Below are 27,264 nucleotides of genomic sequence, written 5' to 3'. Positions count from 1 at the left end.
TTCTTCCAAAACTCAATACATTCGATTCTTATTTAGGCGGAATCGATGGAAGAGTTTTGGCCCTTTGGATGGCAGAATAATAAGGCTCTTTTTGAAAGAATGCTGGATAGCCACTTTCTACAAGTTTCTTTGCATCCATTTTACGAAAAGAGTCTATCAATTCGTTAATATCTTCTTTTTCATCATCTTTTTGAGTATCTTTGCTAGTCTTTTGCTTTTTCTTCTTTTTCTTTGGACGAGAAGTGGCTTTACTCGTGGGATTTCCAGTAGTATTTTGCTTGATTTCCTATTCTCAGAGCACATAAGTTGCCATTCTGAAAGGATTATCTATACTATACCTGATGAGAAGTATTGTGATTCGAATGAGGAGAGTCTTTACAAGACGACACTACTTCTTCTTCAGTCCATTTCCATAGCTTTATGTAACGTCCTTCGACACTATCTACACTCTTATGTCCTAAATTATATTTCTCAGCAAGCTCATGCAATAATCGCCGTTCATTTTTGGATAGTGTAGAGGAGAATTCGATCATTTTCGAGTCAGAATGAATGAATTTCATCAATTGCTTTTCAATGACGTTCGTCTCCAAGTCTTCTTCCTTTCTCTTATTCATCTTCACTTGAGAAAGCATTACAGTACGGCTTGTTTTAGCTTGTTGTTGTTGATTTTTCTTCGCAATATCCAAATGTGTAAATGACTTGCTTCGGTCTCTTTCTATTTTTTGAGTAGGTAGTTGAGGTTGTTTCAATATTTCCTCCCCTTGTAAAGTTGGATCATACTCTGTTGCATATCGAATTTCTCCATTTTCAAAACAATAAGATACCAGTTGTGAGAGAACGGAATCCTTTTCCATCATATCCGAGTTTCCTATGATACAAATATGTCTCCTAGCTCTAGTGATAGCCACATTGATTCTTCTGTAATCAGTTAAGAATCCCAACTCTTGAATATCGTTGGAACGAACAAGAGATAAAATAATAGCCTCCTTTTCTCGACCTTGAAATCCATCTACAGTAGAAATTTCTATCTCTTCTGTGATAAAGCATAATGAGTATTTTCTATTTCATACGTGACTTTGCCTACCTGAAAGCTTAGCTATTCTTTGACGCAATTCTCTTATTTGTGCTGCATAAGGAGAAATAATACCAATTTGTTTAGGTTCAACTTTTGCATCCAACAATTCTTCAAGATGTTGAAAACAGAGCTGAACTTCATTCCGATTTCTTTTGGATTCATAACCCAATAAGAATGCAAAACTGTCTGTTTGTTCATCAGCAAACGATGACTCGGTTTCTTCTATACAATCACAACCTGCAGTGTCAATCCACAATAAAGGAATCTCCGTATTACGATCTCTTCGAACTCCAGGCAAGTCACACAAAAGATGACACTCAACATCTTTATCTGGAGAAAGCAGTCCTAAGTCAATCCAATCAGTTTTAGAATTCTATCTTATATGAAAAGAATAAAAAGTATACCTCGATAAAAAGTATGGCTACTCCATTCCGATATACAAAGATGCATACGATATTGTATTTGTAAGACAGAGACGATCGATTGCTCGAGTTGTTTGTGTTGAAAAATGCGATCCAAAATGGACTTTGCCAATCCATTCTCTATAGCTCTTTGGGATAGTACAGTTGGTGGCAACTGAAAAGGATCGCCAGCCAAAATAGCTCTCTTTCCTTTTAACAGCGGTATCCAACACAATGACTCTAATGCTTGTCCAGCTTCATCTATAATAATTGTATCCAATCCATTTCTTCCGAGTCTCGAATGGTTAGAAAACAAAGACTCCATAGTCCAATCTCCAGCTCCTGCACAGGTACAAAAAATAATTTGAGTTTGTTGAAAAGATTGACACATTGCTAAAGACTTTCTTTCCTTCCATTCCTTTTGCAAAGATTTTCTTACTTTTTTCCATTCATATTGTTGATGACGATCCTTTGCGTGTTCCAATGAGCGCTCCACAGAGACCATTTCCATTTCAATATCTTTCAACAACTTTCCTTGATCCTAATTGATGCAAATTATATGACCTCAACAAACTTGGATATTCTTACATTCTCTTTCATTTGGTATGCCATTGAGTATTTATATAGTTCAGAATTGTATCTCGCAGGGTGTCCAATACGCAATGCCGAAATATGCGGCTCTTTCTTTATCAACATTTCCATCACATTATCCACTGCAACATTCGATGGAGCACATACAAGTAATGTTTCTCCTCTTTGCAACAACTTTCTAATGAGAGCAACTAGAGTTGTTGTTTTGCCAGTTCCTGGTGGGCCATGAATAACAGTTATTGGATATTTCCAAGTTCCCATAAAACAGGCCTGGTTTTGTGAACTATTCAACTCTGGATCTGGTTGAAACTCTACATTTTCCGGTCTTACAAATAACTTTTCATAGTTGTTCTCCATAAATAACGTTTGTCTTATGGAATATGCTCGGTGATTGGAGTCCATACTCTCGAGTTCCTCTAAGGCTTTAAGGCAGCGCTTCATTGTAATATTTTCAAAGTCCTTCACTACCACAACACGTTCGTTATATTCTTGAAGCTTTTCTACAATGTTTTGTTCCCTTAAGGATAATATCATCTTATCTCCAGTCAATTGGTTCAAGACTCCTCGATAAACTGGGCAAGTATGAAAAGTGGAATGGACTTGGAAACGAAAGAGAATAGGATCACCTTTGTGAAGTTTTGTTGAAGTAACAATAGCTTGACTCGAATTCTTCTCTAAAACGACTTGTACTGTTTCATCGATGGAACTCTTGGAAACAGAAGTTATGCGCAAATTGTATACTGCTAGCCCAGTGAGTTGTAACTTTTTCCAGTGCTTCTTTTCTTCTACATTTTGTAGCGCAATTTCTATTCGTCTCTGTTCTTCTTCCGCTTCCCAAGAAAGTAAAGTTTTCTGTTTCTCTACAAATTCACAAACACTTTCCCTATTTGTCATTATTCTCCAAGTTATCATTTTGACTAGAAGCCATTTCATATGTTGGTTTGGTTGCCATAGAGCAAGTTAACTATGGAAAGAAGTTTTTGGATATTTCATTGAGAATGAACTATTCTATCATTGTGAAGAATTTTATTAGTTGATATTTATGGAAGATAAACTAACTTGATATGGTTGATTATTGTATCTTGTTACACTTTTTCATTTCTTTTTCAAAATACACTAATAAAGAAATGATGAGACGATGTGGTTTGTATTCGGATCGTTTGACCTTTTTGGTAGCGGTGGATAGACACTTTTTGCGATCTTTTTGTTCGCATATTGTTCATAACAACTCCCTGAATCATTCCAAAATACTATATTGTTGTGGTTATTTATCCAAAAGTTGGTTGCTTTTGAAAGCTTTGTCAATTGCTCCGAAGCGACAAACGTCGTCCATAAGTTTGACCCAAAGGCTCTTTTGCTCTACCCAATCTACTGGTGAAAACTCTATGAAGATGGAAGCGATAGATAGAAACGAGTTGGAGGTTGCTTGTGAAGAATTGTCCAATATGAAGCGTACAATGAAAGCAAAAGTTCCTAAAGGTGCAAGAGACTTCCTTCCTGAACAAATGGCTATTCGTGAAAAGGCGTTTCGAATAGTCACCAAAGTATTTGATCGTCACGGAGCGGTTGCTATTGATACTCCAGTATTTGAGTTGAAGGAAACTTTGACAGGAAAATATGGAGAAGACTCCAAACTTATTTATGATTTGGCAGACCAGGGTGGTGAACTGTTATCACTGAGATACGACTTGACAGTGCCTTTGGCTCGATTTTTAGCCACCCATAAGATAAACAACTTGAAAAGATATCATATAAGTAGAGTATATCGACGAGATAATCCAGCTATTCAAAGAGGACGCTTTAGAGAGTTTTATCAATGTGACTTTGATATTGCTGGTACCTTTGCTAGAATGGTTCCTGATGCAGAGGTTGGTCTATTGGAATATGCAAAATATTTGTCTTACACTTGTGATAGGTCATTAAAGTGCTTTGTGAAGTGTTGGATGAATTGGCAGTAGTATCGTCCTTTCATGCAAAGGTTCTTTCTAGTTATAAAATCAAAGTGAACCATCGCGGTATATTGGATTCCATATTTGAGTTGTGTGGTGTTCCAAAAGAGAAAATGAGGGCAATTAGCTCTGCAGTGGACAAATTGGACAAGGAATCTTGGAGCAGTGTTCGGTCTGAGATAGTAGAAAGGAAGGGATTGGATCCTTTTATAGCAGATAAAATTGGAAGTTATGTACTTCGCCGAGATAATCCACAAAGGATGCTATCATCCTTATATGAAGATTCTCAACTTTCTTCCATGGCACGTTCATCTTTAGAAGATATGGAACTTTTATTCAAGTATCTTGGAGACTTGGGAGTAGGTGATTGTCTTATATTTGATCTTTCATTGGCAAGAGGATTGGACTATTATACTGGATTGATATTTGAGGCAGTTTTGACAACAGATAGCAACACTTCATTAGGTTCTATTGGTGCCGGTGGTCGTTACGATAACTTGGTGGATATGTTTTCGAGTCGTTCAGTTCCTTGTGTTGGCTGTTCACTTGGTATTGAAAGAATATTGACGATATTTGAAGCTGCTGAGAAAGAATGGGCCACTTCATTGGGTCGAAAAATAAAAGCTAACAAGACTCAAGTATTGGTTGCTTCTATTGGAGAACAAATGATAGGAGAACGAATGAAACTAGCGAATGAATTATGGAAAGGGAATATTGCAGCAGAGTTTTCTTATGCAGAGAAACCGAAATTAAATAAACAACTACAACATGCTTTGGAAGAAGAGATACCGTTGCTAGTTATCATTGGAGAGGATGAACTGAAAAAAGGAATGGTCAATCTAAAGATTCTTGCGACAAACGAACAAAGGGAAGTAAACAGAACCGATATCGTGTCAGCTATTAAACAAGCTTTGAATCTCATACAAGTTGCTGCTGATTCATAAAATAGAATTTTTTAAAAAGTAAATTCTTTTTGTATAGAGCACAACTTGAGTTTTCAATTGGAGAAGATTCGTTGTGGAAATATAACTTTTCAATTTTCTATAGTTTTATATATGGGTTTGGTTGGAACGATAGAGCGTACTGCCATATTAAGTTGGTGTCCAACCCAAATAAGACAAGGAGACTTATTTGTTGTAGCAAGCTATGGTGGTTCTGTAGACCCTGGTTTTGACTCCGGTTCTTTTTTAGAACTCCATTCCTTGGGTTCACAAAGCAACTCAAGAAAGGTTGCCGAGTATACGTCACAAGGGGCTCTGCAAAAGTTGTGTTCGCTAAGTTGTGAAGAAAAGTTTTTGAAACTTTCATGGGGTAGAAAACCCAATAATGAAGAGCTTGGTTTAGTTGCTGGAGGTTTCTCTAGTGGTGTTGTAAAGATTTGGGATGTGGACAAGTTGACTTCCAGAACTTCAAATACTCCTTTATTTTCAAGTGATCGAAAGGAAACAAAGGCTAGCAAAGGTCCTATTTCTGCCTTGGAGTTTAGTCCCTTTATTAGCGGGTTATTGGCAAGTAGTGGCTCTGATTCGGAATTTTATATTTGGGACTTGTCTTTGTCAAAGCCTATGGAAGAGAGACAAGTAAAAGGATATTCTTTAGATAGTTCAAACCTTTTTAGAGGTGCTACTGGAGCTTCTAATGTGGCTAGTGCAGAGCTGACCACTTTAACTTGGAATAAGGGTAACCAGAGAATTTTGGCTACTGGTCACGTATCGGGTTTGTGTGTTATTTGGGATCTTAGTCAGAAACGATCCGTTGTTAGTTTTCGTGATAGCGATACCAAAAAGAGAATATCTTGTCTCTCGTGGAGTCCTGTTGTTCCAGTTCAAATAGTTACAGGCTCAGACGATGACAAAGGCTCCTCTTTATTCATATGGGATTTGAGAGCAACAAAAGTGCCCATGAAAGACCTTAGTATGCATGCTCGCGGCATAACATCGGTTTCATGGTGTTCTCATGATTCGAATCTAATCATTTGCTGTACAAAGGATGGCCGTTGCATTATTCTTCATTCACAAACAGGAGAGTTGTTGGGAGAAGTACCTGCTGAATCTGGTTGGAATTTTGATGTCCAATGGTCAAACACTTTGCCAGGTTTGATTTCTGTTTGTTCCTTGGAAAGCAAAGTTTCCATTTGGAATGTCGTGACAGGATCGAATGATTCCACTAACAATATGCAGGCAACCTCAAGTGCCTTGAAAGATTCATTTGGAGAAGAATTCGCTTCAGGATTGCCTCCAGAAATAGCTTTGAATTCTCCACATGACTCAAAAAGATCGTTACCAATATTAGGAAATTACGCACCTTCATGGATGAGACGACGTAGTAGTGCTTCGTTTGGTTTTGATGGAAGTTTGCTTTATTTCGGTGTTTCTGCTGCACAACCATCACAAACGTCACCGAGCTTTGTAGAACTCCAACAGATTCATACCAATCCTGACGTGTTGTCTACCAATCATCGTATCCAAGAAATGTTGAGTGAAGGAAGACTTCAGTCTTTTTGTATGGAGAAAGTACGTGAAAGATCGTCCAAAAAAGATTGGCGTACAAGTTTTGGTTTGGAAGTAAATTTGGATATATGGGAAGCCATTACACTTTGGTGTAGTTCGCATCCTAGACAAGAGTTATTATCCCATCTTCAAAAGTCATCCACTTCGCCTGTCTTTGTAGAAGAGACTCCAGGTCGAAGGTTGATTGGATATGCCATGTGTCCATCTATTTGCTCATTGTCCGATATTGTTCCAAAGCCATTCTTAGACGCATCCTATAACGTGGCAAAAGGTCAAATGAATGACCCTGTTCAGCAGCAACCTTCCGGACCAGCTCCCTGGGAATTAGATAGGCAAGATGATGAGACGAATATTCAAAGTCCACAAGGAGATATCATCTCTTCCCAATTGAGTTCACTAGATTTAGAAACCAAGTCAGCGCAAGATGGAACTGGAAAGTCTTTATCTGTCAAACTTGTTGAGTATTTGTTGCAAGGCAGCCTTTCAAGTGCTGTCGATGCAGCTTTTTCTGATGACCGACCAGCCGATGCTTTGATTCTTGCTTCAGTCGGCGGTGTGGAGCTTTTTCGAAATACCCGAATCAAATATTTGGAATATCAAGACAATGCTACTCTAGCGTTTATTGTTGCATGTGTAGAAGAACAAAATGAGGCAGTGGATATATTGAAGAGGATTAACTTGTCGGATTCGAAATCGATGTCTTCTCATCATTCAATATTGACATGGCAGGAAGCTTTATCTTTGATATTGAGTTATGCACCTCCAGGTCCCATCTTTCTATCGTTATGCAATCAATTGGGAATTAAGTTACAAGACGAAATTTGTAATTCGAAAGGTGCGAATCTGTGTTTCTTATGTGCTGGGAATATGTCAAAGCTGTCCTATTCTTGGGCCTGTGAAGCCAAACAAGTTCCTCATCCACACCGCAGGTATCGGAATTGGAAGTGGTCGAATATCGAAGAGTTGTTAGAATACATACAACGTTTGATGGTCCTCCGTGGTTGCATTTCAATGAGTGAAAGCGCGTCATTATATAGCGAAGAATTGAACACTATTGATGAGGAAGCATCGAAGGCATTTTGTGATTATGCAACGTTGCTTCTTGCTGAAGGGGAATGTCATTCAGCACTTTCCTATTTAGCACCATTAAATCCTCAAACACAAGGTACCTTCGGTATTGCAGGAGAATTATTGTATCGCACATATTGGAAACTTGGACAATCGATTGCTAGTCAGTTGGGTTTCACAGAGGCGCCTCCACTTCCTTTCACTTTAGTAGAACCAAAAAGAACATTTATAGAAAACAAACAACAGACAAACATTCCTCCTCCATCATCATCATCAAGAAACAACATGAACTTGAATACAGAGGAATACATGTCACAGTTTGGAAGGCCTCCTGTTTTGGATAATACAGCATTGGCTTCTGATGAGAGAAATTTACAAGAGACGAGAAATTTGTCAAAACCTTTTGAACCTTTGCCACAAAATCAGTTTCCTTCTACCGTTCCACCTATGACTGCTTCATTTCATTCAGTTAGTGGAAGAACAGTTCCACCACAAGCATTTCATTCCTTGATCGGATCAACTTCTGACACTGGTGGATACGTTTCACAACCTTCTTTTTATAAGGAAAGTGTAAATGCTGCTCCTGGAAGTGTTCCACAGACAGACGTTTCCTCGAGAGTGAATACAGCAGCCGCATCTGGATATTCACATTCTATTGAAGCGCCGCCTTCTTATCAAGAATTGGCACATCGTCAGGGCCAGAATCATCCAAATATTGCAACTTCTGGTGAAGCTACCAACCTCCCAAGGCCGCATGTTGGAAACTACAAGTTCTTCGACCTTTCTGATCAGATGGCAGGATCTCAAACAACTTACAATCAACAACCTACAACATTGACTGCTCCACCTCCACCAACCACAGCAACTAGAGCTTCTCTGGAAACTTCTCATTCACTCAATCAATCAGTTGTTTCAGGAAATTGGTTACCTGGAAATCAAGGAACTTTTTCTCCTTCAACGGCAGTCACGTCATCATCATTTTCTTCCTCATCTTCTATTCCTCCACCTCCGCCTTCAACTACATTGAATACATCGATGTTTGATCAGTCTCAAGTTCAACCCCTAAATGTTTCAACACAAAGGGGTACTAAGGGTATGGAAACCAATAGCCATCTTCAATCACCACAACCACCACCACCTACAAGAACACAACCTTTATCTACTAATCCAAATATGCAGAATTGGTCTATACCTCCCCAATCAGTTCCTTCTGGCGAGACAGCTGGAACGCATAGAAGTATCCCGAGTCAAGCAAATAAGTATCCAGTTTCAGGAAACGCTAATGTTCAATTGCCGAAGGAAGTAGCATCATCCATTAGGAGTCCAACCCAAACGGCAACTCACGATAGAAGTGGTGTTGAACCAAATGCAGCATCCATATCACCGATGCAGAGGCAACAAGTTGAGCAAACCACCATTCCCAGTATACCAATGTCAGGGCCATCAAGTAATAGTTTTTCCAGTTATCCATCTCAAACAAGCATTGCCAGTAAATCTGCTACGAATGCATCTTTGCAACCCACGATGACAGAATCTCCTTCAGGAAAAGATGGAAGAGTTCAGCCTACTTCAATAGCTACATTAACTGCTGCAGATATATCTCTAGTTCCTTCCAATTACAAACTAGTTGTTGATACATTGCGTGCATTCTATTCCCATTGCCAAACTCTGAATCAACAACCTATATATAAAAGGAAACTGGATGATGTGAATAGAAAATTGGGTCATCTTGTGACCAAATTAAACAACGGTGAAGTAAATGAAGAAATAGGAAGCAAGCTGATAGAACTTTGTAAAATGCTTGGACAAGGCAACTATGATGGTGCTTCAAAGCTTCAAGTTGTATTAACTCAACAACATTGGGAAGGAAATAGTTCATGGATCATTGCATTGAAACGATTGATAGAAGCTGGCAAAACAGGTAGTTAGAATTGCTTGAATGTATGAGCAATCTATGTTTTTAACAAAGTTTGAAAATGGATGGAAAGTAAATAAAATGGCGCCAAAACTTGAATGAATCATTTTTCTTTGGGGAATGTCCCACTCTTTGTGAATTGGCCCCTCATTCAAATGAGTCTTTGTGGGTTGACGTGCCTGGTCTTCTTCAAGTGGTTGATAGTTCTCTTAACTGTGTTTTTGTTTTCAGGAATCCAAGTTGCCCATTCCAATGAACTGATAAATAGTGAAGAATCTGCCTTTGATAGCTTTTCGACATCGAAAATAATAAATATGGATATGAGCAGTCCACAGATTATTCGTCAGTTGCAAAGAGAAAGAAAGGAACTACTACACAAACTCGATAAACAACGCTCGAATTTACAATTGATAAAGATGGAAAGATCTTTTGACATACAAAGGAAGCACGAAAAAGAAGCTGAAGAGTCCTATCTTTTGGATTTGGAAACGGAATTGGATAAGAGAATTGCAGAGCTACAACCTATAATCGATACTCTTTTTCAAAGGAGAAAGAAACTGGAAGAGAATGTTGAGGTATGAAGCGCATTTACTGCCCAATTTGTTATTTATGACATGATCTATTATGTATTAGATTTTGTCCAAAGAAGTGCGTTTTCTTCAACAAACTACAGGTCAATATTCTTCTGAATTGAATCAGTGGTTTGACTATCAAGTATGTAGGAAATATTTTACATGAAACTTCTTACTCATCTGTTTTAGGTAGAAACCTTGAATCCTACTGCTCAGAAGCTTGTGAAGAAATCTCGAGATATGGCAAGAAAGACTTGGCAGAATCTGCTTAGTGCCGTCGATGGTAATGTTCTGTAGACTGTGCGTCGAATAATGAGTGCTAACGTTTGTTTTCAAGCCAACAAGATATTGACGGATCATGTTGCTTCTGAGTTTGACAGATACTTTCATGTGCGTGAAAAATCAATGGAAACCGGAGTGTTGTTTTATCTACTCATTTTGATACCAATCATTTGTTTTGTTCGATTCTTACTTCATTTTACACAAATGGCTAAATCTCAGATTTCCTGCAAAACTCTCATCTTATGCATTTCTAGTTATCAGATATCTACTTGTATCATGTTTTATTTGTTTTCTTTGGTATCTGGAATGGATCCACTTGTTTTAATACAGCGCCATTATGAAAATGTTCTTGGCATTTTTGTGATGACTACGATGATGTCTCTACTAGTGCTTGGAGGTTGTTTTTGTATTCTTTACTGGAGACAACGTTATCAGAATGCTTTGTCTTCCTTATTTGGAATTGGATCCATTATGTTTCATTTTTATGGGTGTATACTGAAACCAGCCTTGATGGATGGTAGGTAGTAGCACCTAACAAAATATGATTGTCTATTCTATGAATCAACTTTTTAGATCCTTTGGCAGCTATTGGGAGTATCTATCTTATTTATTGTTCAATTTTGTACTTTATTACAGTAGATTTTCTACCCTTGGCAAGTTGGAATTTTCATCAAAACTTTCAAAAGGTATGCCTTTCAACTGGATCGAAAGAATACATTGTTTAACAATTGGTGGAAAAATAGTGGTTTGTAGTCACTAAGATCCGTCCCAAAAAACTGTACTGTGCAATTTGTGAGAATCGCAAATACTTCTGGTCTCAATTTGGTTGTATCTCAAGTCAAAAGCTATTGAATGACGTCATCAAAATTCATTGGAGAATACGAGATAAGGTTTATAAATGTTCCATTGAAATCGGACGCTTATTGACGAAATTGAACAAATTCATAACAAAAAAACGCAAGTCCGTTACTTATAGTCTATTCTGCAGTCAGTCACCGGTAAGAAGCCATTCAATGTAATAACATATACTCAGTGACGAATTTTATAAGCAGAAACTTATGGCAATAGCGACTTCATCACCAAACTCTATTTCTACTTGCAAATATACTCATTATGAACGCAGTCTATTATTGAGGCGAGAAAACTCATCCAACAGGTGAGTCTCGTTCATTTTGGTTTTCTATTCCAACTTTGTCTCCCATTTAGTCTTCGCAATATGCCTTGGTAATATGAGCTAACTAGACAGATGGATACAAGATGCCTATTGTAATCTCGAGTTATTCATATGGTCTTGAATTCTCTGCAATTTCAGTGCTATATCTTCAAAATGGACATTTCGTCTTTGATAGGAAGTTGTATTGTCGTTCAAAACATTTTGTTCTCCATTCCTCAAAACGGGTTCGAAACGAGGAAGAGTGGAAGGATAAGAATGCATAGAAATGGAATGTCTTCCTTCATGCAATGCATGGAGAAGACCTTCATTGAATGGATTCCATTCCGTAGCTTGGCTTCCAATATTGAAGCGGAGACCAATCCTTAAAGTACGTCCTCTTTGACCATTAATATCTTGATTCTCCACTAGTCTTCTCCCTACTGGATTTTCCATCTGTCTTGCATCTCTTGGACTTCCACGAGAGACTGTACCATTCTGATTGTCATTTGACAGATCTACAGAGGCTCTACAAGTAGGACAGGACAACTAGATTATGCAAAGTTGAGTTTGGTAACCATACAATGAAATTCCACAATACCTGTCTTTTCAACCAACTTAACAAACATTTAGGATGAAATAAATGACCACATGAAAGTTTTTTAGCATGATGCATTTCCTCTCTACAAATAATACAAGTTTTATCCACGCGATTGATTTCATCCCAAGTGGCATCTGGAAACCGTTCATTCATAGTTGCCATTACTTGCTTATATCTTAAGTATTCGGTATAGTGTTTTTGGAGACGTCGAATAGTCACATACATATCTCGGACAATATGCAATGGCAACGCATAGACCATATGTATATATGTAAAGAATGACATATAGGCACACAATTGCAACAAATCGGAGACAATTTCACTCCAAAACATCCAAACTGTACGAGGTTCCCATTGTCCTCCGTGAGAAATATCGATCGACACCAAAGTATATTTGACTGCTGCAAATAATTGGGCAATTAACAAAATACCAAACTATTCCAACGAGCAACTCCAGATTCAATACATACAACAAACAACTGCTTCACTTACCTCAAATGCAAACAGAACAAAAAAGGACGAACCATTGAGTGCCACTTTTTGAATAGAATATATCAAAAAGCTCACGTCACAAACTGTTAAGAGAAATAATAGACAGGAAAGTCTCACACGTTGCTGCCAAGTTTGATTGGGGGTTTCTTCAACCTAAACAAATATTCGTTTCAGCTCCACAAAATTGAAAAGTAAACCACGTACAAAGTCAACACGGTCTTTGGCAATCCAATGAAATATTTTGAAAAACAAAAGCACTGCGAACAACACAAGGAAACCAACTCCAAACTCTTCACGAAAAATGGACATGGCAAGAAAAGTTTCCAAGATAGTCTCTTTAGTTCTATAGGTTAACATTTCAACCTCTCTTGAACGGAGGCTTCCTAATAAAAGCAATTGTAGACCCTTGCCGACACATAACGCCAATGACGCCACAAAGTTTCCAAGTGTAAGTAAGGAAAACTTGGAAACCAAAAAATAGTTTAGTGCTCTATAGAAATACACGTGATACCAGAAAGCTCGAAGAATAGCACATACAAGTAAGATAAAGGAAACCGAAGTATATATCCAAAAAGAAATTCTCCAAAACATATTTTTCTCACAATTGAACGAGATGAGAACTTATCATCCTCCGTCTTTTGAACCTCCTGTTTGGACTCGACTTGGTGGACACTTTCAAACCATCTTTGGAAGTATTTTTCCCGTACCAAATATAAAATATGACAAACGAAGACGTTTTTGTACTCATGATGGAGATTTCTTTGATGTTGACATTGTCTTGGGTCATAACAAACTGAATCCTTACGTGGTTGTCTGCCACGGCTTGGAATCTTCTGCATATTCATCTCACACTCTGAGAATAGTCGAAAGATTTGTAGCTCTTGGCTGGAATGTGTTTGCAATCAACTATAGAGGTTGTTCTGGAGTACCCAATCGAACCTTGAGAACTTATCACGTTGGTTTTACGGAAGACGTGGATCTATTAACCAAAACTATCTATGAAGAGACAGAAGGAAGTTGTACAATATATTTGGCTGGTAGGTCTTTGGAATGATTTTGATTTATTTCTTTGTTCTATTTATTTGGAGGCTTTAGTTTAGGAGGGAATATTATTATCAAGTTCTTAGGTGAATTGGGAAATCGTGCATATGAACGCCGAATATTAGGAGCTACAGTTGCTTGTGTACCTCTTAATCCCTTTTATTGTCAACCCAAGGCAGATCGAGGTATTTCCAAAGTGATATATGTGAGACGCTTTCTATCTTCCTTTAAACAAAAAGCAGAAGAGCAACATAAGAGATTTCCCAAAGCGTTCGATATTCAAAGAGTGCGCAGTATAACTACCATAGGAGAACTTGATGACTATTATATATCTAAAGGTATAGACTCCCGACTATGCTTTTAATAATAGTAACACACATATCATTCTCACAAGTATTTGGTTTTGATGGAAAGGAAGATTATTATAGGAAGAATGGAGGTGAATTCTTTTTGCCTTTGATAAGAGTACCGTTGCTTATTCTTCAGTCAAAGAACGATCCTATTGTGGATACAGAACATTTGCCACATCCGCAGCTATTTGAATCTCTTCCTATTCATTTTGTAAGATTATTGAGTTGGCCTTATGATTGGAAGAATAACTAATGATTTGTATATGGAAATATTCTAGTTGTATACAGAGAATGGTGGACATTGTGGATATTTTAGTGGATTCTTTGTACCTTCTTATATGGCACAAGCTATGTCGCATTTTTTGTCTTTTGTCAATACATTTGCCAAAGAATAAATTTCATTGGATAATCCATTGTTGTTGACAAATAAGAATAGAAATGGTAAGAAGAGAGTAATGAAATGTTTCTTTTATTACTAAAGGGAGTCAATAAAAGGGAGATAGCATTCTCACTTATAATGGAGGTTGTGTTTTAGCCATGGCTGGAGACAACTGTGTTGCTATTGCTGCTGATCGAAGATTTGGTGTTCAACAAGTGAGTTTATGGAGTGTTATGTTTATGGACTGATGTATTGATGGATGGGCAGACAACGATAGGTACAGACACTACTCGAATATTCAAAATCAACGATAGACTTATGTTGGGTCTTACTGGGTTGCGTACCGATGTAACTACGCTATATAACCGTTTTGTTCAACGACTCAATTTGTATCGCCTACGAGAAGAAAGAGAAATCAAACCTGCATCCTTTGCAAATATGGTGGCTTCCACTTTATACAGTAGAAGATTCTCTCCTTATTTTGTGGAACCTGTTGTGGCTGGCTTAACTGAAAAGGGTGAACCCTATCTATGTGCTCAAGATCTTTTGGGTGCACCTTTATTTGCAGAAGATTTTGTAGTGAGCGGTACCTGTGCAGAAAGTCTTTATGGCACCAGTGAAACTTTTTGGAAACCCAATCTCTCACCTGCAGAGCTGTTTGAAGTTACTAGTCAGTCTTTATTAGCAGCAGTAGATAGAGATTGTCTTAGTGGTTGGGGTGCAATAGTCCATATGATTACCTTGAATGGTATTGAAACCAAAGTACTCAAAGCACGTATGGATTAGGATTCTTGTTGATTATATGAAATGTTGGTTTTCAAATGACTTGCCATATTCTGTTCATTCATATCTCAGACGACTTTAGTGTTTGTACTCATAACACACCATTTTCAAATCTTTTGTTCGTTCTGATATTGGAAAAGAATTTTTGTATCCATTCTGCACATTCTTCTTCCAGTATACCGCCCATATGAGTTATTCGATGATATGGATGCTTAACTTGTACGAGTGGATACTAAAACAACAATAACTAACAGAACAAACAACAACATAAGAATCATAACGACTTACCCAACTTTCGATGGCACCCAGTCGAAAATCTTTGGCACCATAAACTATGAAAGATACTCGAGCAAGTTGTAAAGCAGAGAGACACATAGCACAAGGTTCCAAAGTACTATACAGAGTAGTATTCAATAATCTCCAATTTCCGCAAACTCTTGTTGCAGCTGTGTACGTACTACAGTTAGGATTATAAACCACACTATCAACAAAACGTACCTTGAATACATTGCAGTTCTGCGTGTTGAGTAGGATCTTTGGTTGTTTCTACTTGGTTTCTACCTTTTGCTATTACTTTTCCTTTGGCATCAACCAATATAGCTCCAATAGGAACTTCCCCTTGATAAAAAGATTGCTTGGCCAACTCCAAAGCTATTCTCATAAAATACTCGTGTTGAATTTGTATATGCTGGCACATATATGTAGAGCAATTATGCTTGAATGGAAGAATTCTTGTCTTCTTTTTCAGGTACAAACACAAGTTGAGGAATGATAAGCAGCATCTCTTCTGAATCATAAATACAATTTTGTCATAAGAATCTAAGATTATCTTGGATCAGATGATCCTTTTCAGAGAAAGAAGACATATATGTGGCTTTACTGAAGTTCACTATGGAAGTGGTGGGAGTAGTAGAGACGGTGAATCAGTCTTTCGAGGAATTCGAGATATTAAAGAAAGCAGTTCCAAAGCTCCCCATTATTCAGATGGCAACAACTTCCGTTTCCACTCTTGTTTCACTTCGAGAAGGGTGACATTGGCGCAAAGTAAGTTTCTCAAGAGTTGTGACTATGAAAAATTCAATTCTTTGTTTTATGTGAAATAGAAAATTCACAATACTGCCACTCGAAGCCCTATTCTGACTCCTTTTGGGGTCAAGTCCTTATTGGGGCGTATCGAAGAAAGTTATCAACTTATTGTGCTTTAGACGACCATGTAGCTAACAAAAGGCCCAATGAGTTTCGGTATATTCCTGCCAATGGTTACACAGAGAATCCAAATGGACCCAAGACAGTCACCAATCGTTCACATCAAGACTCGTTACGTTTAGAGAAAGCCGATATAGCAGTAAAAGGACAATTGGACAAGTTGGAAAGAAGCATTGATAGTGTAGAAGCCAACGACTCCACCAAAGTAGCTTTAAGACCTCATCATATTGTCAAGTTGTTAGATTCTTTGGTGTTTTTCGATGATATTCTTCGAAATGACCCTTTATGTGAAGCTGCAGTAGATTTAGTGGAGAGCTTAGCGAGACATTGGAATAAGGAAAAGAATTCTACCAATTTGGACGAAGAACAAGAGGAAGATGATGATAGTGAAGACGATGAGGAAGATGAAATGGAAAAAAATGAGTTGGAAGAATATGAATCTGAAGATTTAGTATCAGCAATATCGCAACTGGCCCATTCTGATCGCAATTCTATGGACCACAGTTATTTTTCTCGAACATCAGTTTTACCTTTGGGTGTTTCGTTATCTCACCACGGAAAGAAGAGCGCTAGTCTTTTTGAGGCTTGTAAAGCATACCTTAAAGTTTTGGCAGATTTCAACAACTCATGGGAAGATCATTTTATCCAACTTGTTCTGTTTTACAGTAACAATTCTTTTACTCGAGCTTGTATTCGAGCTGAAGGCATTCCTTCTAAACTTCAGCCATGTATTGTCGCCAGTGCTTGTCGTGACTTGTTTGCGCTGGAACAACTCTATCGACACTTAAACCCGGATATTCTTTCCTATTGGGTGAATGAAGTTTCTCCAGAACTTGGTCAGCTGTTTTACTTGGATAGCAATGTTATCTCATCTATTCATCAAGTTAAGGATAAAGATGATATAGCGCTAGCTGAACTCATGAAAGAATCTTCTTCTCGATGGCCGGAACTTGTAGAAGAATTGATCAAAAGATATGGAAAGAGAGGTTGTGGTGTATTTGCTGTAAATTATGTGTTTCGATATGTTGGCACGTCGAATAATCCTTTTCTTCCTTTGGAGAGTTTTGATGCTGTAAATTTAGATGAGCTTATTGGAATAGAAGAACACAAGGTAGCTTTGATGAAGAATATAGAGTTTTTCTTGAGTGGTAAAAGAGCACACAATGTTCTTTTGATTGGTTCTCGAGGAACAGGAAAGTCATCATTGGTAAAGGCAGTTGCACAAGCAACCTTTGAGCGTGGTTTACGTATCATTCAATTGGATGATGCTTTGGAACTTCGAGAATTGCGCAATTCTTATTCAGAATTGTTCCATTTGCCACATCGATTTCTTATTTTTATGGATGATATTGGTGCAGATATGACTAGTGAAGAAATTCGTGCTATAAAGTCAGTAATGGAAGGTGGCTTACAAACTATGCCTTCGAATATGATCATTGTAGCTACTTGCAATAGAAGAAGTTTGCTATTTCCTGAAATTGCTAGAGCAGAGTCGAGTTATCGATATCGTGGTGGAGAAGATGTGAATATGTGGGATGCTGAAGAAGAACGTTTAGGTTTGGGAGAGCGGTTTGGACTTGTATTAACTTTTGCGCCGCCAGATTCGAAGAGGTATATACAAGTTGTTAAGCATTTAGCTCATTGTTATTCCCTTAATCCTTATGATGGTATGTATATATTTTCATTAGGTTTATGGATATTTGATAGTTTTTGTTTATTTTAGACTTTCTTATACAAAGGGCTGTCGATTTTGCCAAACGGAAAAATAGCTATTCAGGTAGAACAGCCAAGCAATTTATAATACAGATATGGAGTGAGCAAGCTTATCTTCAGGATTCCTGGAAGTCTCATAAGAACATATAAGTCATTATCATAATAATATATATATATATATATATAATGTATGCAATTCACGTATATTGTCTAATATCATAATGGGGATTGAGCAATACTTCTATCTAAAATGGGTAATGTTGGATTATACAAACTCTATTTCTTATTTACGACCTTTTCTTCCATTTTTGTTTTTTCTTTGCAATTGTTCGGCACATTTTCGATTGTATCCGATAATAAGAGGTTGTTCCTTTTGAAAGAAAGGACTTGCATTGTATTCTGTAGCAGGATCCAATACATCTCGATATGCCTTCTTTCTTCTGGAATTTTTCAGTTTTTGTTCTTTTTCTATATACTGATCTTCACATAAAATAAGATTAAGAGCATTTCTTCCCGACTGAGGTTTTGGTATAGGAAACTATAATACAGATAAGTGATTATTCCTTTGATGATAATCGAAACATTCTATCATGAACACTTACGATAGTCCCTCTAAGATTATTCTTCTTTCTTCTTGGAGGAAAAACCAATAAATTTCCTTGTTTATCCGTCTTACAAGTTGTCCTTAAAAGAGTGTGGTTTCCACAATGAGGACAGAAAAGTCGTTCCACTTCCTTAGTAACATGAAAGCAAGATTCACATTGAAGAACAAACGACTTCAACCTCTTCACTCGTCTACCATCTGGTGAAATCAATATGAGACCCATTTGAAGCAACAAATTCTGCATAGAAAAGTCGCTAGTCATACAACCCACTCTATTCTCTTGTGCAGAAGGCTCTCCTTGAATAGATTTCTTTTGTGAGTTTTGCACTATTGCATCGACATTTTCGCTATGAATCCAAACATCAAAACTGCTGATTGCCACATCTTTTTCTTCCTTTATCTGAATATCCGCAAATGCAGTTTCTACCTGCTTGACTGATGAAGCAGTTTCTTCTTCCACTTTAGATTGACCAGGCTCTGACCTAGGCACATTTTCCTTGGGTTCTCCAAGTCCACTTGGTAAGTGTTCAATGAACTCAGGTTTTAGAAACTTTCGGCCACTGCTTTCGAGTTCCAACATCAAAGTCAACGAAAGTACGTGAATATCGACTCGAGACAAATGTGGATAGTCCCCAGTACGACGCGCAAAATCCACAACTATATCCTCTCATCAAGAAATGATAATACCTTGTACCAGACTCATCTTACCTGCTTTGAGCGAAGAACTGTTGGGTTCTCTCACTATCAGAACAGATTCTAATTCCTGCAAACGCTTTCTTGCGCGTACATCTCTGACTTCTTGTATAACTCGTGGACTTGTATAAATATAAAATATTGAACCATTTTCTGTTTGTCCTATAGTCGCTCTATGAAATATGTCTTCATTGCCATGAATCAAACCACTCGTATCCACTACCAATCGCATATTTTGTGAAGAATCAATCAATCGGGTTTTGCGACGCCGAAGACTTGAAGACCTCATTAACTATATAGTCAAGTATGGGAAAGAATTACAGAACATGTGAGTAGTATTATGAGGAAATCTTACTTTTTTGCTAAATATAAAAAGGTTCGAAAACATATCGAACACCTCGTAGACCCTTTGAAAAGGAAAGATTGGATGCCGAGTTAAAGCTCGTTGGAGAATATGGTTTAAGAAATAAGCGAGAATTATGGCGTGTAGAATTTGCATTGTCCAAAATTCGTGCAGCTGCCAGAGACCTACTTACGCTGGAAGAAAAGGATCCACGTCGAATATTTGAAGGAAATGCCCTTTTGCGTCGTTTAACACGCTTTGGTTTGCTTGATGAAACACGTCAGTCTCTCGATCACGTATTATCTCTTAAAGTTCAAGATCTATTGGAAAGAAGGTTGCAGACTCAAGTTCTGAAGTTAGGTCTGGCCAAGTCCATTCATCACGCTCGAGTGTTGATTCGTCAAAGACACATAAGGTTTGCAGTCGTTCTTTTTCTCTGCAATATTTTGACTATTTTGTTTAGAGTTGGTAAGCAGTTGGTCAATGTTCCTTCTTTTATGGTTCGTGTGGATTCACAAAAACATATTGACTTTTCTTTGGATTCACCATTTGGTGGTGGTCGTCCTGGTAGAGTAAAGAGACGCAAGTTGAGAGAAGCATCCAAAAAGGAAGCTGGAGGTGAAGAAGAAGAAGAAGATTAATAAAACCCAAATCAATCGATTATCAGACAAACCACATTTTTATTTTGTTTGTTTCAAGGTGCCAAAGCTGGTGCTCGAGCAAAGGCTCCCAAAGTATGAAACAATAGTCTTACGTCTTGAAGAGGATTTCCTTTGGCAACGGTCTTATAAAGATAAGAATCAAAAGTCATCTGCTGCACATATTCATCTTCACAAAGTTCCACAAATGCTTCCCGAGCAATATTATTGCGATAAAAGACTGCTTGCAATACATCCAATACTTTATAAGTTGACCAATATTTTTGATCCCATCTCTTCAGATAAGTCTTCTTCAGTTCTGATTCGGAAGGAATTCGTTCTCCTTGTTGAGAAATTTCTGCTATTGCCTCTGCACACATACGTCCGGATTTGGCAGCAAAATAAATACCTTCACCGGAACATTTCGTTACATAACCTGCAGCATCACCAACTAGGGCAACTCTTCCAACTACTCTTCGTGGTCGAGGATGTTCAGGAATAGGATGTGCTTCCACTTTAATGATATGACCGCCATTGAGTTTCGATGCTGCTCTTCTACGTATAGCAGCTTGATACTTTTTAATAGATGGTCGATCAAGAACTGTTCCGGTTCCTACTCCAACATGATCATATTTGGGAAAAACCCAAGCATAAAAGTCGGGTGAAACATCATCTCCAACATACATCTCTGCAAGTTCCTCATAATAAGCCATCTTCTCTGGAGGCAATCGTATTCTTTCTTGAAATGCAATTGCATAATTATAATCGCCAGCATCGATTACTTTTGCAACTCGTGAGTTGGCACCATCGGCTCCAATAATCATATCTACTTGTAATGTATTAGGCTTTCCTATTCCATTTCCTTTTTCAGAAAAGTCACTATAACATATGATATAAGGTTCTCGATCTGTTTTAGGTAATATAATATCTGTAACCAAACCATGAATGGGTTGTGCTCCAAGTTGGATAGCTCTTTCTCGAAGAAAACTGTCCAAAACTTCTCTTCTGGTCATTCCAATGTATTCATGTGGTTTCAAAGTCTTCCCAATATCCACTTCTCTATTGGATGGAGATATCATTTTCATACGACGTACTTTTCTGTCAACGATATCCAAAGGCAAACTAAACTCTTCAATCATACACAAAGGTATGGCACCACCACAAGGTTTGGCATTATCAAACTTCCTTTCGAATATAAATGTTTCTATTCCAGCTCTTGCAAGTGACTCTGCAGCTGAAGATCCGCCGGGACCACCACCCACTACTGCTACACGGAGTTTGGCTTCCAACAAAGTCTATATCAAGAAACAAACAATCTCTTGAGCTCATTGAAAATGAACGCAATGTATTAAAACAAGTCCAATACCTTGAAGTATTTACAATTTGGAACACGAGTCCTTGACAAGGAAGGACACGATGTCCGTTTCGGAACAAACTGACAACAACCAAGGTTTTTGCACAACCGCTTCAAGGGACCTGTTTGTAGAGTACTATGCTCTATACTACCAAAGGATATAGGCGAAACAAAGCCACTATTTGCTATGATAGACAAATGCTGCAACATATTCACTCTCAGATCTCCAAAAACCTCAACTCTCAATGTGATAAAAATATCCAAATGTATTCACCAAAAGGGAGTTTTGGGATGGAGTTGTAGTCGTCCTTTTGTGATAACCAAAAGGAAGATACACATACTGAAACTCACACTAGTATTTTCATAGAAAACTTTATTATTGGATACAATGAAATGGAGTGGAACCAAAGTTCGTTTTGGGAATAATCCAAAGTCTCAGAGCGACGACAGGTTGGCCAGAACCATCTTTGTGGGAAACGTACCTTTGCAAACCAGACGTGAGAAACTTATCAAGTTTTTCAAGAATTGTGGACCTATTGAAAGTGTAAGATTCCGTTCTATTCCAGTGAAAAATGTCAAACTCCCTAAGAGAGCTGCAGTCCTTTCTGGTGAGAGGCTACCTGAGAGGGATTCCATGAACGCGTATGTTGTGTTTGAAAACAAAGTTGCGGTAGATATTGCCTTATCCTTGAATGGAAGCGTATTTCAAAATAAGCACTTGAAAATTGATAGAGATGAACGCCCTACTGTTTCAGTTGGTTATTGTATTTTTGTGGGAAATCTGCCTTTTGACGTCGAAGATGAGCAAGTATATGAAGTTTTCTCCAAAATAGGCTCTGTTAAATATGTTCGGATTGTTAGAGACAAACATACTGGGTTTGGAAAGGGTTTTGGTTACGTATGTTTTAAGGAATCTATTTCCGTTATTGCTGCAGTGAGAATGAATGGATCTGTGCAAGTGAAAGACAGAGTTGTTAGGATATTTCGTTGTAAAAACTCTGAAAAGTTGAATATACAACGAACTAGCCAAAAGTACATTCCGGAAAATAGAAAACAGGAGAAGAAAAGGAAAAAACGAGGGAAGAAGGGATTGGAGAGTTCCATAAAGAAAAGTAAGAAAGGAATGTTGAAGAAAAAGATAGAGACAGCATAAATCATGTATGACAGTTCATATCGAGAGTTGGAGATAGTCCCGTTCTTTTGTTGTGCAATACTTACACTAGGCCAAAGTTGTAACAGACAATGTGGGTAGTTATTCGTTCGACTACTTTTAAATACATATTCCAGAAACTAGAAAAAATACACAAATAGTTTGAGAATAACTGGCTAGAGATGGTCAATCACGCTACTTTCAAACCAGTCATGAAAAGTTTCCATAGTCACCCCATTCGTTTCCAATAAAGGTTGTTGGAACTCATCCAATATAGGAGGAACTGTCTGGTTTCCCTTGGTGAGATCCAACAAAGTGTCTCTAATAGGTTGGTGAATATCATCCTTCGTAACTGACTGAGGGCTTTTCTCTGCTTCCAAGCTATGAATGAAACTTTCTTTTGGAATAACTTGGTTATAGCTTGACTTGTTACTGAATTCTTCGACACCATTCACTCTTGCTTCGAGGTTCCTTGCTCGTTCTTTCACTTGGGTCAACAACGAAAACAAGTCATCCATATTCCGCAATTTACGCTTTCTGCCCGTACTCTTCGCACAGTTTGACATAGCTACCGTATTTTTGTTTGAACAAGCTGTACTCTCCAACTTGTTGCGGGACATGTATTCGTCTCAATGATGGAGACAGATCGAGCAAAGTGAATGAAAAGTTGATTGATTGCTCTCCAAAGCAGAGTGAAAATTGTTTTTGACTCTTGTTAATTGAACAAGTTGTATAAACTGTATACATTCATTTGGGATCCAATATTGGTGCGTTGTGTGCATTGGTGTCGATTGGTAATGAGTCTCTCCAACTTATCTCTTGTAGCCAAAACAGCCATTGCTCATGTTTTAGCAACAGCTAACAACACTTTTGTCACGGTAACAACACCCAAAGGAAAAGTGATGAAAATAGTTTCAGCTGGTTTGGTTGGTTTCAAGAAGTGTCGACGTGGAACGTCGCTTGCAGGATTCACGGTTGGCTATGAAGCTGGCAAAGTTGTAAAGGATCGTGGATACTCCTTGATAGAAGTACGACTCAAAGGTTTTGGAATCGGAAGGGAGTCGGCTATTCAAGGTTTAAACCGTGCCGGATTGAATGTAGTGGCTTTTTATGACGTAACTCCAGTTCCCCACAACGGTAGTCGGCCTCCAAAGGCTAGACGCTTGTAGTAAGAAAAGGTTTTACGGGTCAAAAAAAGAAAACTCTCGTCCTTGTCGAATGGATATTCAGAGACAGTTGGAGACTTGCTTTAGTGGATAGGACCACGATAACTGAGGCAACAAGTCGTTTGTTTTTGGAGAACATATATTGAGCACTTTTGATAGATTTTTTTTCTGCCTTGTATAATAGAAAGCCAAAAAATGGCGCCAAAATAAAATGTTTTTCATAAAGAAACTGATGTCGTCATTTCTCATGGAGAACAATGCTTCATGATAGTGATGCCAGTACATTAGCACCTGAATCTCCCTTAAACACGTATGAAGTAAGTACAGATACATTTTGGTTATGAGGTTTTATAGTAAATAGTTGTAGTCTGCCAAAGACACCAAGGCTATAAATTTAGTGGAAAACATCAAAATACGTTTAAGATGTAAAACAAACAAGACGGACTTTGTGGACAACTGCAAGTCAAAAAACCCAAAGACATTAGCAACCTCAAAAAAAGAACCAGTCCAATCCAACTCAACAAAATACAAGAATGATAGCAAGTCAACCAACGGTAAATGTGGAAAAAGGAAAGTATCCAAATCCTCCATTTCTAAAACTACGCATGTAAAAAAGTCCGACTCCTCGAAAGATACCAGTCAAAAGAAGCATTCAATGGACAAGCAATTTGAATCTGAGGTAAGAAACAAACTGAAGTCTAATATACAAATTTCAAGACATGACAGAAGAGTGATGAAAAACACAACGAATCTTTCGAACAAGTTTCAGAAAAATTTAAAATATTGCAAGAGAACTGGTCATTACGTTGGGAAATTCTTCACCTAAAATGGCAACAGCTCCAAAGCATTGCTGGTATCCGTCAACCAATACAAAAAGAGAAAAGTACAAGCTCCGAAGATGCGCCTATCATCGAAATATCGGCCATGTGGAAAATGTTTATGGACAACATGGCTCTATTCAAAATAGATACTAGCCAAGATGGAAGCATCGTCACATATTCTTTAGAATCCACGAAAGATTTCTTCATTTTTCAAGAGCCATGTGTCTCATCCAGTCAACGGATTTCATTCCTTCTTTATCTTCTTCACAAAATTGTGGATACATACAAACTTCCAGAAGCAAGTCTACAAAGAAATGGCTTTGAAGACAAACAAGAGCTCTTTTACCAAGTTTGGAAGTCCCTAACAACAATGCTTTGTGATATACCGCATCCTCAAGATCATCTTCAAATCTTTTGGCAAAATTTGCAACGATTCCTGGTACATTGTTCATAAACAAGTTACTTGTCTTATATTCTGACATTCTCAGATAGGATTATTTTCTGATATTATCTACGGGAATATACAAGAGACTGCTTCCGAGAAATGTTTACAAATCTTTTTTCACACCGACATGATACAAATACCAGAATATCTCGTTTGTCAACTAAAAATAGCTATTGTAGCGGTTCTTGACAGGTTCAAGACGGCGCTCTTGGAACTACAGCCACATCATTTATTATTGAAGCGATATACAGACCTGGTGTTATTACTTGAACGTTTGCCTTTTTCCATATGGGAAGAACAACATGAATGGACTTTGACACAAGTTGCAACTACCTTGACTGGACGTTTTCCCTTCGCTGCAACTTTGCTCTTTGCAGTTTCCCTGCATCACAAGTATAGGGCTGCTGCTTCTGAAGTCCATCTTTTTTTAAACTCTCCAACGCCATAAACTATACTTGATCGTCTGTTATGTTGAAGAATGAAAAGACTACACGTTCAAACCGCACGAATTTCTCGTGCCTTCTTACAAGAGCAAGACTTTCTATCGGGTCCTGCGGAGCGTTCAAAGAACTGACATCTTTGAAAAGTAGCACACATACTTCTGATTGGGCAATGCCTTGAAGTTCTTGACAAAAGCTTTTGTCGCGAAGAAATTCCTGCATAAAAGTGGACTGTGCTTTGGAAGTTGAATAAAGCAATCTAAAAAGGAAGACACTTTTTTCTTACCAAGTTGAAGAAACTGCTTATCTCTTTCCTCATCTACTTCCCCTTTTGCAGTTTGGAAACTTTCACTAGCAGGAGGCAAGGGAACAACGGAACTTTCACCGTCAGGATTCAGACTGGAAGCTACTGTATTTCCTAGTTGAGAAAGCTGCCGAAAGCATACAACACTGCAACTTTTTTAAAACCATAAGTACACCATCATGAAATCGTAGCGTGCTTACTAGGGAACTTCTGTTTTTGGCAACTTGTACCTAGCTGGTTTTTTACAAACAGCACAAGTAGCATTCGAAGCAGTCATGCTGTACTATTGAAGTCGATAAAACCCCAAAATTCTCAAACCTTGTGATTAGCTCGAATCATGACTTCCATTGAAATTTACTTGGAAACAATTTGTGAATAAACGAAAACTTCTCTCTGACCACTCATGGGGTATTACACTATTTACAAAATTCTCGTTATACAAAAGATTATGAAGTATTGCAGAAAATCTGTTGTCAAACTGAAACTGGCAGAACAAGCTTCTTTTCCTCATGTTTGGAAACTTACTTTGTTGAAGTTTCCTGTAATTCGCAACTTTAAGGAAGTGACTCCGAAACTAACCTTATTCTTCTATGCTGCAAGCCTCAATTGTCGCATACAGAATTGGAGACCAATATATCTTTGTTATAAAGGAATGATACAAATGCCATGTTGGTCATGATTGACACCAGCTGCGTAAGCTGACGTTCACTGAATTCTTTTGTCGTGAATATTAAAAGTGGATTTTTAAACTTGCTATGAGTAAGTTTCCAAGACAATAGCAAAATTTTTTAAATGGCAAGTCACGCAATCTTAAACCCTCATATTTGACAAGTTTCTCAAAAATATATCACTGAAATTCAGACATAATGTTTGCGACATAATCAAGCTCTCTTCCAGTATGCATAGAGACCTCGAGTTACGAATGATTCGGTCCTTGATGATGCCTGGAAAAGAGTAAATTCTGTCGACAAAGTCCTTTTCGTGTTGGAAAAAGCGATTTTATCCGTTGAAAATTGTTTTTTCGTTTGGTTCATTTCCGAACTATTGGATACGTTCATAAATCATCAGGAAAGCTCTTGCAAATCCGAACTACTGCAAGAGTGAAAGAGGGTCTGAGATGCATGACACGTCAGATGGAATTCGGAGGGAAACCCAACCCCTTAATTTGTCGCCTGTCTCATGGCGACACTCTCCATGTGAAATTGGCACGAAATTTCTATTACCCAAT

At 37.9% G+C, this 27,264-nt stretch overlaps 16 protein-coding genes across 19 annotated transcripts; 9 read left to right on the top strand and 7 right to left on the bottom strand.

Annotated features, from left to right (window-relative positions):
* Positions 1 to 5: 5 nt before the first annotated feature.
* On the bottom strand, positions 6 to 2,966 carry Gasu_07300 (DNA helicase, putative). Its single transcript, XM_005708446.1, has 5 exons — positions 2,065 to 2,966; positions 1,480 to 2,017; positions 1,085 to 1,420; positions 339 to 1,033; positions 6 to 286 (listed from the first exon to the last, which is right to left on the bottom strand). Exons 1-5 carry the CDS (start codon positions 2,959 to 2,961, stop codon positions 29 to 31), a joined length of 2,724 nt encoding a protein of 907 aa, XP_005708503.1. The 5' UTR covers positions 2,962 to 2,966; the 3' UTR covers positions 6 to 28.
* A 170-nt stretch (positions 2,967 to 3,136) lies between these two features.
* On the top strand, positions 3,137 to 4,998 carry Gasu_07290 (histidyl-tRNA synthetase). Its single transcript, XM_005708445.1, has 2 exons — positions 3,137 to 3,935; positions 3,983 to 4,998. The coding sequence occupies exons 1-2, from the start codon at positions 3,195 to 3,197 to the stop codon at positions 4,958 to 4,960; spliced, it is 1,719 nt and encodes a 572-aa protein (XP_005708502.1). The 5' UTR covers positions 3,137 to 3,194; the 3' UTR covers positions 4,961 to 4,998.
* An 18-nt stretch (positions 4,999 to 5,016) lies between these two features.
* Positions 5,017 to 9,627, top strand: Gasu_07280 (uncharacterized protein). The gene has a single exon (XM_005708444.1). The coding sequence runs from the start codon at positions 5,072 to 5,074 to the stop codon at positions 9,521 to 9,523; it is 4,452 nt and encodes a 1,483-aa protein (XP_005708501.1). The 5' UTR covers positions 5,017 to 5,071; the 3' UTR covers positions 9,524 to 9,627.
* Positions 9,628 to 9,636: 9 nt separating this feature from the next.
* On the top strand, positions 9,637 to 11,551 carry Gasu_07270 (uncharacterized protein). Its single transcript, XM_005708443.1, has 7 exons — positions 9,637 to 10,084; positions 10,143 to 10,223; positions 10,271 to 10,364; positions 10,419 to 10,880; positions 10,937 to 11,049; positions 11,107 to 11,361; positions 11,416 to 11,551. Exons 1-7 carry the CDS (start codon positions 9,665 to 9,667, stop codon positions 11,521 to 11,523), a joined length of 1,533 nt encoding a protein of 510 aa, XP_005708500.1. The 5' UTR covers positions 9,637 to 9,664; the 3' UTR covers positions 11,524 to 11,551.
* On the bottom strand, positions 11,216 to 13,206 carry Gasu_07260. Of its 2 annotated transcripts, XM_005708441.1 has the most exons (4): positions 12,811 to 13,206; positions 12,607 to 12,759; positions 12,115 to 12,549; positions 11,216 to 12,062 (listed from the first exon to the last, which is right to left on the bottom strand). In XM_005708441.1, exons 1-4 carry the CDS (start codon positions 13,195 to 13,197, stop codon positions 11,625 to 11,627), a joined length of 1,413 nt encoding a protein of 470 aa, XP_005708498.1. In that variant the 5' UTR covers positions 13,198 to 13,206; the 3' UTR covers positions 11,216 to 11,624. The 2 variants fall into 2 exon arrangements, with proteins under 2 accessions (XP_005708498.1, XP_005708499.1); XM_005708442.1 differs by having other exon boundaries at positions 12,016 to 12,549.
* Positions 13,207 to 13,216: 10 nt separating this feature from the next.
* On the top strand, positions 13,217 to 14,421 carry Gasu_07250 (alpha/beta hydrolase). Its single transcript, XM_005708440.1, has 4 exons — positions 13,217 to 13,643; positions 13,695 to 13,985; positions 14,042 to 14,208; positions 14,276 to 14,421. Exons 1-4 carry the CDS (start codon positions 13,220 to 13,222, stop codon positions 14,390 to 14,392), a joined length of 999 nt encoding a protein of 332 aa, XP_005708497.1. The 5' UTR covers positions 13,217 to 13,219; the 3' UTR covers positions 14,393 to 14,421.
* Gasu_07240 (proteasome beta subunit) lies at positions 14,267 to 15,201 on the top strand. The gene is made up of 3 exons (XM_005708439.1): positions 14,267 to 14,438; positions 14,493 to 14,591; positions 14,644 to 15,201. The coding sequence occupies exons 1-3, from the start codon at positions 14,436 to 14,438 to the stop codon at positions 15,160 to 15,162; spliced, it is 621 nt and encodes a 206-aa protein (XP_005708496.1). The 5' UTR covers positions 14,267 to 14,435; the 3' UTR covers positions 15,163 to 15,201.
* Positions 15,202 to 15,215: 14 nt separating this feature from the next.
* On the bottom strand, positions 15,216 to 15,876 carry Gasu_07230 (tRNA-specific adenosine deaminase). The gene is made up of 3 exons (XM_005708438.1): positions 15,658 to 15,876; positions 15,448 to 15,605; positions 15,216 to 15,391 (listed from the first exon to the last, which is right to left on the bottom strand). Exons 1-3 carry the CDS (start codon positions 15,854 to 15,856, stop codon positions 15,251 to 15,253), a joined length of 498 nt encoding a protein of 165 aa, XP_005708495.1. The 5' UTR covers positions 15,857 to 15,876; the 3' UTR covers positions 15,216 to 15,250.
* A 10-nt stretch (positions 15,877 to 15,886) lies between these two features.
* On the top strand, positions 15,887 to 18,263 carry Gasu_07220 (ATPase with chaperone activity). The gene is made up of 3 exons (XM_005708437.1): positions 15,887 to 16,203; positions 16,263 to 18,032; positions 18,089 to 18,263. The coding sequence occupies exons 1-3, from the start codon at positions 15,999 to 16,001 to the stop codon at positions 18,226 to 18,228; spliced, it is 2,115 nt and encodes a 704-aa protein (XP_005708494.1). The 5' UTR covers positions 15,887 to 15,998; the 3' UTR covers positions 18,229 to 18,263.
* A 2-nt stretch (positions 18,264 to 18,265) lies between these two features.
* On the bottom strand, positions 18,266 to 19,536 carry Gasu_07210 (RNA-binding protein NOB1). 2 transcript variants are annotated; one of them, XM_005708435.1, is made up of 4 exons: positions 19,523 to 19,536; positions 19,391 to 19,445; positions 18,681 to 19,339; positions 18,266 to 18,616 (listed from the first exon to the last, which is right to left on the bottom strand). In XM_005708435.1, the coding sequence occupies exons 1-4, from the start codon at positions 19,523 to 19,525 to the stop codon at positions 18,362 to 18,364; spliced, it is 972 nt and encodes a 323-aa protein (XP_005708492.1). In that variant the 5' UTR covers positions 19,526 to 19,536; the 3' UTR covers positions 18,266 to 18,361. The 2 variants fall into 2 exon arrangements, with proteins under 2 accessions (XP_005708492.1, XP_005708493.1); XM_005708436.1 differs by lacking the exons at positions 19,391 to 19,445; positions 19,523 to 19,536 and adding an exon at positions 19,454 to 19,506 and having other exon boundaries at positions 18,681 to 19,346.
* Positions 19,537 to 19,546: 10 nt separating this feature from the next.
* On the top strand, positions 19,547 to 20,381 carry Gasu_07200 (40S ribosomal protein S9e). The gene is made up of 3 exons (XM_005708434.1): positions 19,547 to 19,703; positions 19,752 to 20,133; positions 20,182 to 20,381. Exons 1-3 carry the CDS (start codon positions 19,682 to 19,684, stop codon positions 20,357 to 20,359), a joined length of 582 nt encoding a protein of 193 aa, XP_005708491.1. The 5' UTR covers positions 19,547 to 19,681; the 3' UTR covers positions 20,360 to 20,381.
* A 1-nt stretch (position 20,382) lies between these two features.
* On the bottom strand, positions 20,383 to 22,076 carry Gasu_07190 (geranylgeranyl reductase). The gene is made up of 2 exons (XM_005708433.1): positions 21,723 to 22,076; positions 20,383 to 21,651 (listed from the first exon to the last, which is right to left on the bottom strand). The coding sequence occupies exons 1-2, from the start codon at positions 21,918 to 21,920 to the stop codon at positions 20,413 to 20,415; spliced, it is 1,437 nt and encodes a 478-aa protein (XP_005708490.1). The 5' UTR covers positions 21,921 to 22,076; the 3' UTR covers positions 20,383 to 20,412.
* Positions 22,077 to 22,086: 10 nt separating this feature from the next.
* Positions 22,087 to 23,539, top strand: Gasu_07180 (nucleolar RNA-binding protein). Its single transcript, XM_005708432.1, has one exon. It carries the CDS (start codon positions 22,099 to 22,101, stop codon positions 22,861 to 22,863), a length of 765 nt encoding a protein of 254 aa, XP_005708489.1. The 5' UTR covers positions 22,087 to 22,098; the 3' UTR covers positions 22,864 to 23,539.
* Positions 23,540 to 23,546: 7 nt separating this feature from the next.
* Positions 23,547 to 24,701, top strand: Gasu_07170 (30S ribosomal protein S11 (plastid)). The gene has a single exon (XM_005708431.1). The coding sequence runs from the start codon at positions 23,658 to 23,660 to the stop codon at positions 24,027 to 24,029; it is 372 nt and encodes a 123-aa protein (XP_005708488.1). The 5' UTR covers positions 23,547 to 23,657; the 3' UTR covers positions 24,030 to 24,701.
* Positions 24,702 to 24,705: 4 nt separating this feature from the next.
* On the bottom strand, positions 24,706 to 25,306 carry Gasu_07160 (uncharacterized protein). Its single transcript, XM_005708430.1, has one exon. The coding sequence runs from the start codon at positions 25,297 to 25,299 to the stop codon at positions 25,051 to 25,053; it is 249 nt and encodes an 82-aa protein (XP_005708487.1). The 5' UTR covers positions 25,300 to 25,306; the 3' UTR covers positions 24,706 to 25,050.
* A 9-nt stretch (positions 25,307 to 25,315) lies between these two features.
* On the bottom strand, positions 25,316 to 26,416 carry Gasu_07150 (hypothetical protein). 2 transcript variants are annotated; one of them, XM_005708429.1, is made up of 4 exons: positions 26,237 to 26,416; positions 26,019 to 26,188; positions 25,892 to 25,968; positions 25,316 to 25,843 (listed from the first exon to the last, which is right to left on the bottom strand). In XM_005708429.1, exons 1-4 carry the CDS (start codon positions 26,311 to 26,313, stop codon positions 25,742 to 25,744), a joined length of 426 nt encoding a protein of 141 aa, XP_005708486.1. In that variant the 5' UTR covers positions 26,314 to 26,416; the 3' UTR covers positions 25,316 to 25,741. The 2 variants fall into 2 exon arrangements, with proteins under 2 accessions (XP_005708486.1, XP_005708485.1); XM_005708428.1 differs by having other exon boundaries at positions 25,892 to 25,963.
* Positions 26,417 to 27,264: the final 848 nt, after the last annotated feature.

This window comes from Galdieria sulphuraria, assembly GCF_000341285.1.
Source record: "Galdieria sulphuraria unplaced genomic scaffold scaf_4, whole genome shotgun sequence".
In the NCBI taxonomy this organism is placed as follows: Eukaryota; Rhodophyta; class Bangiophyceae; order Galdieriales; family Galdieriaceae; genus Galdieria; species Galdieria sulphuraria.
Note: the sequence above shows the minus strand (reverse complement) of the source record. Positions and strands in the feature narration are given on the sequence as shown.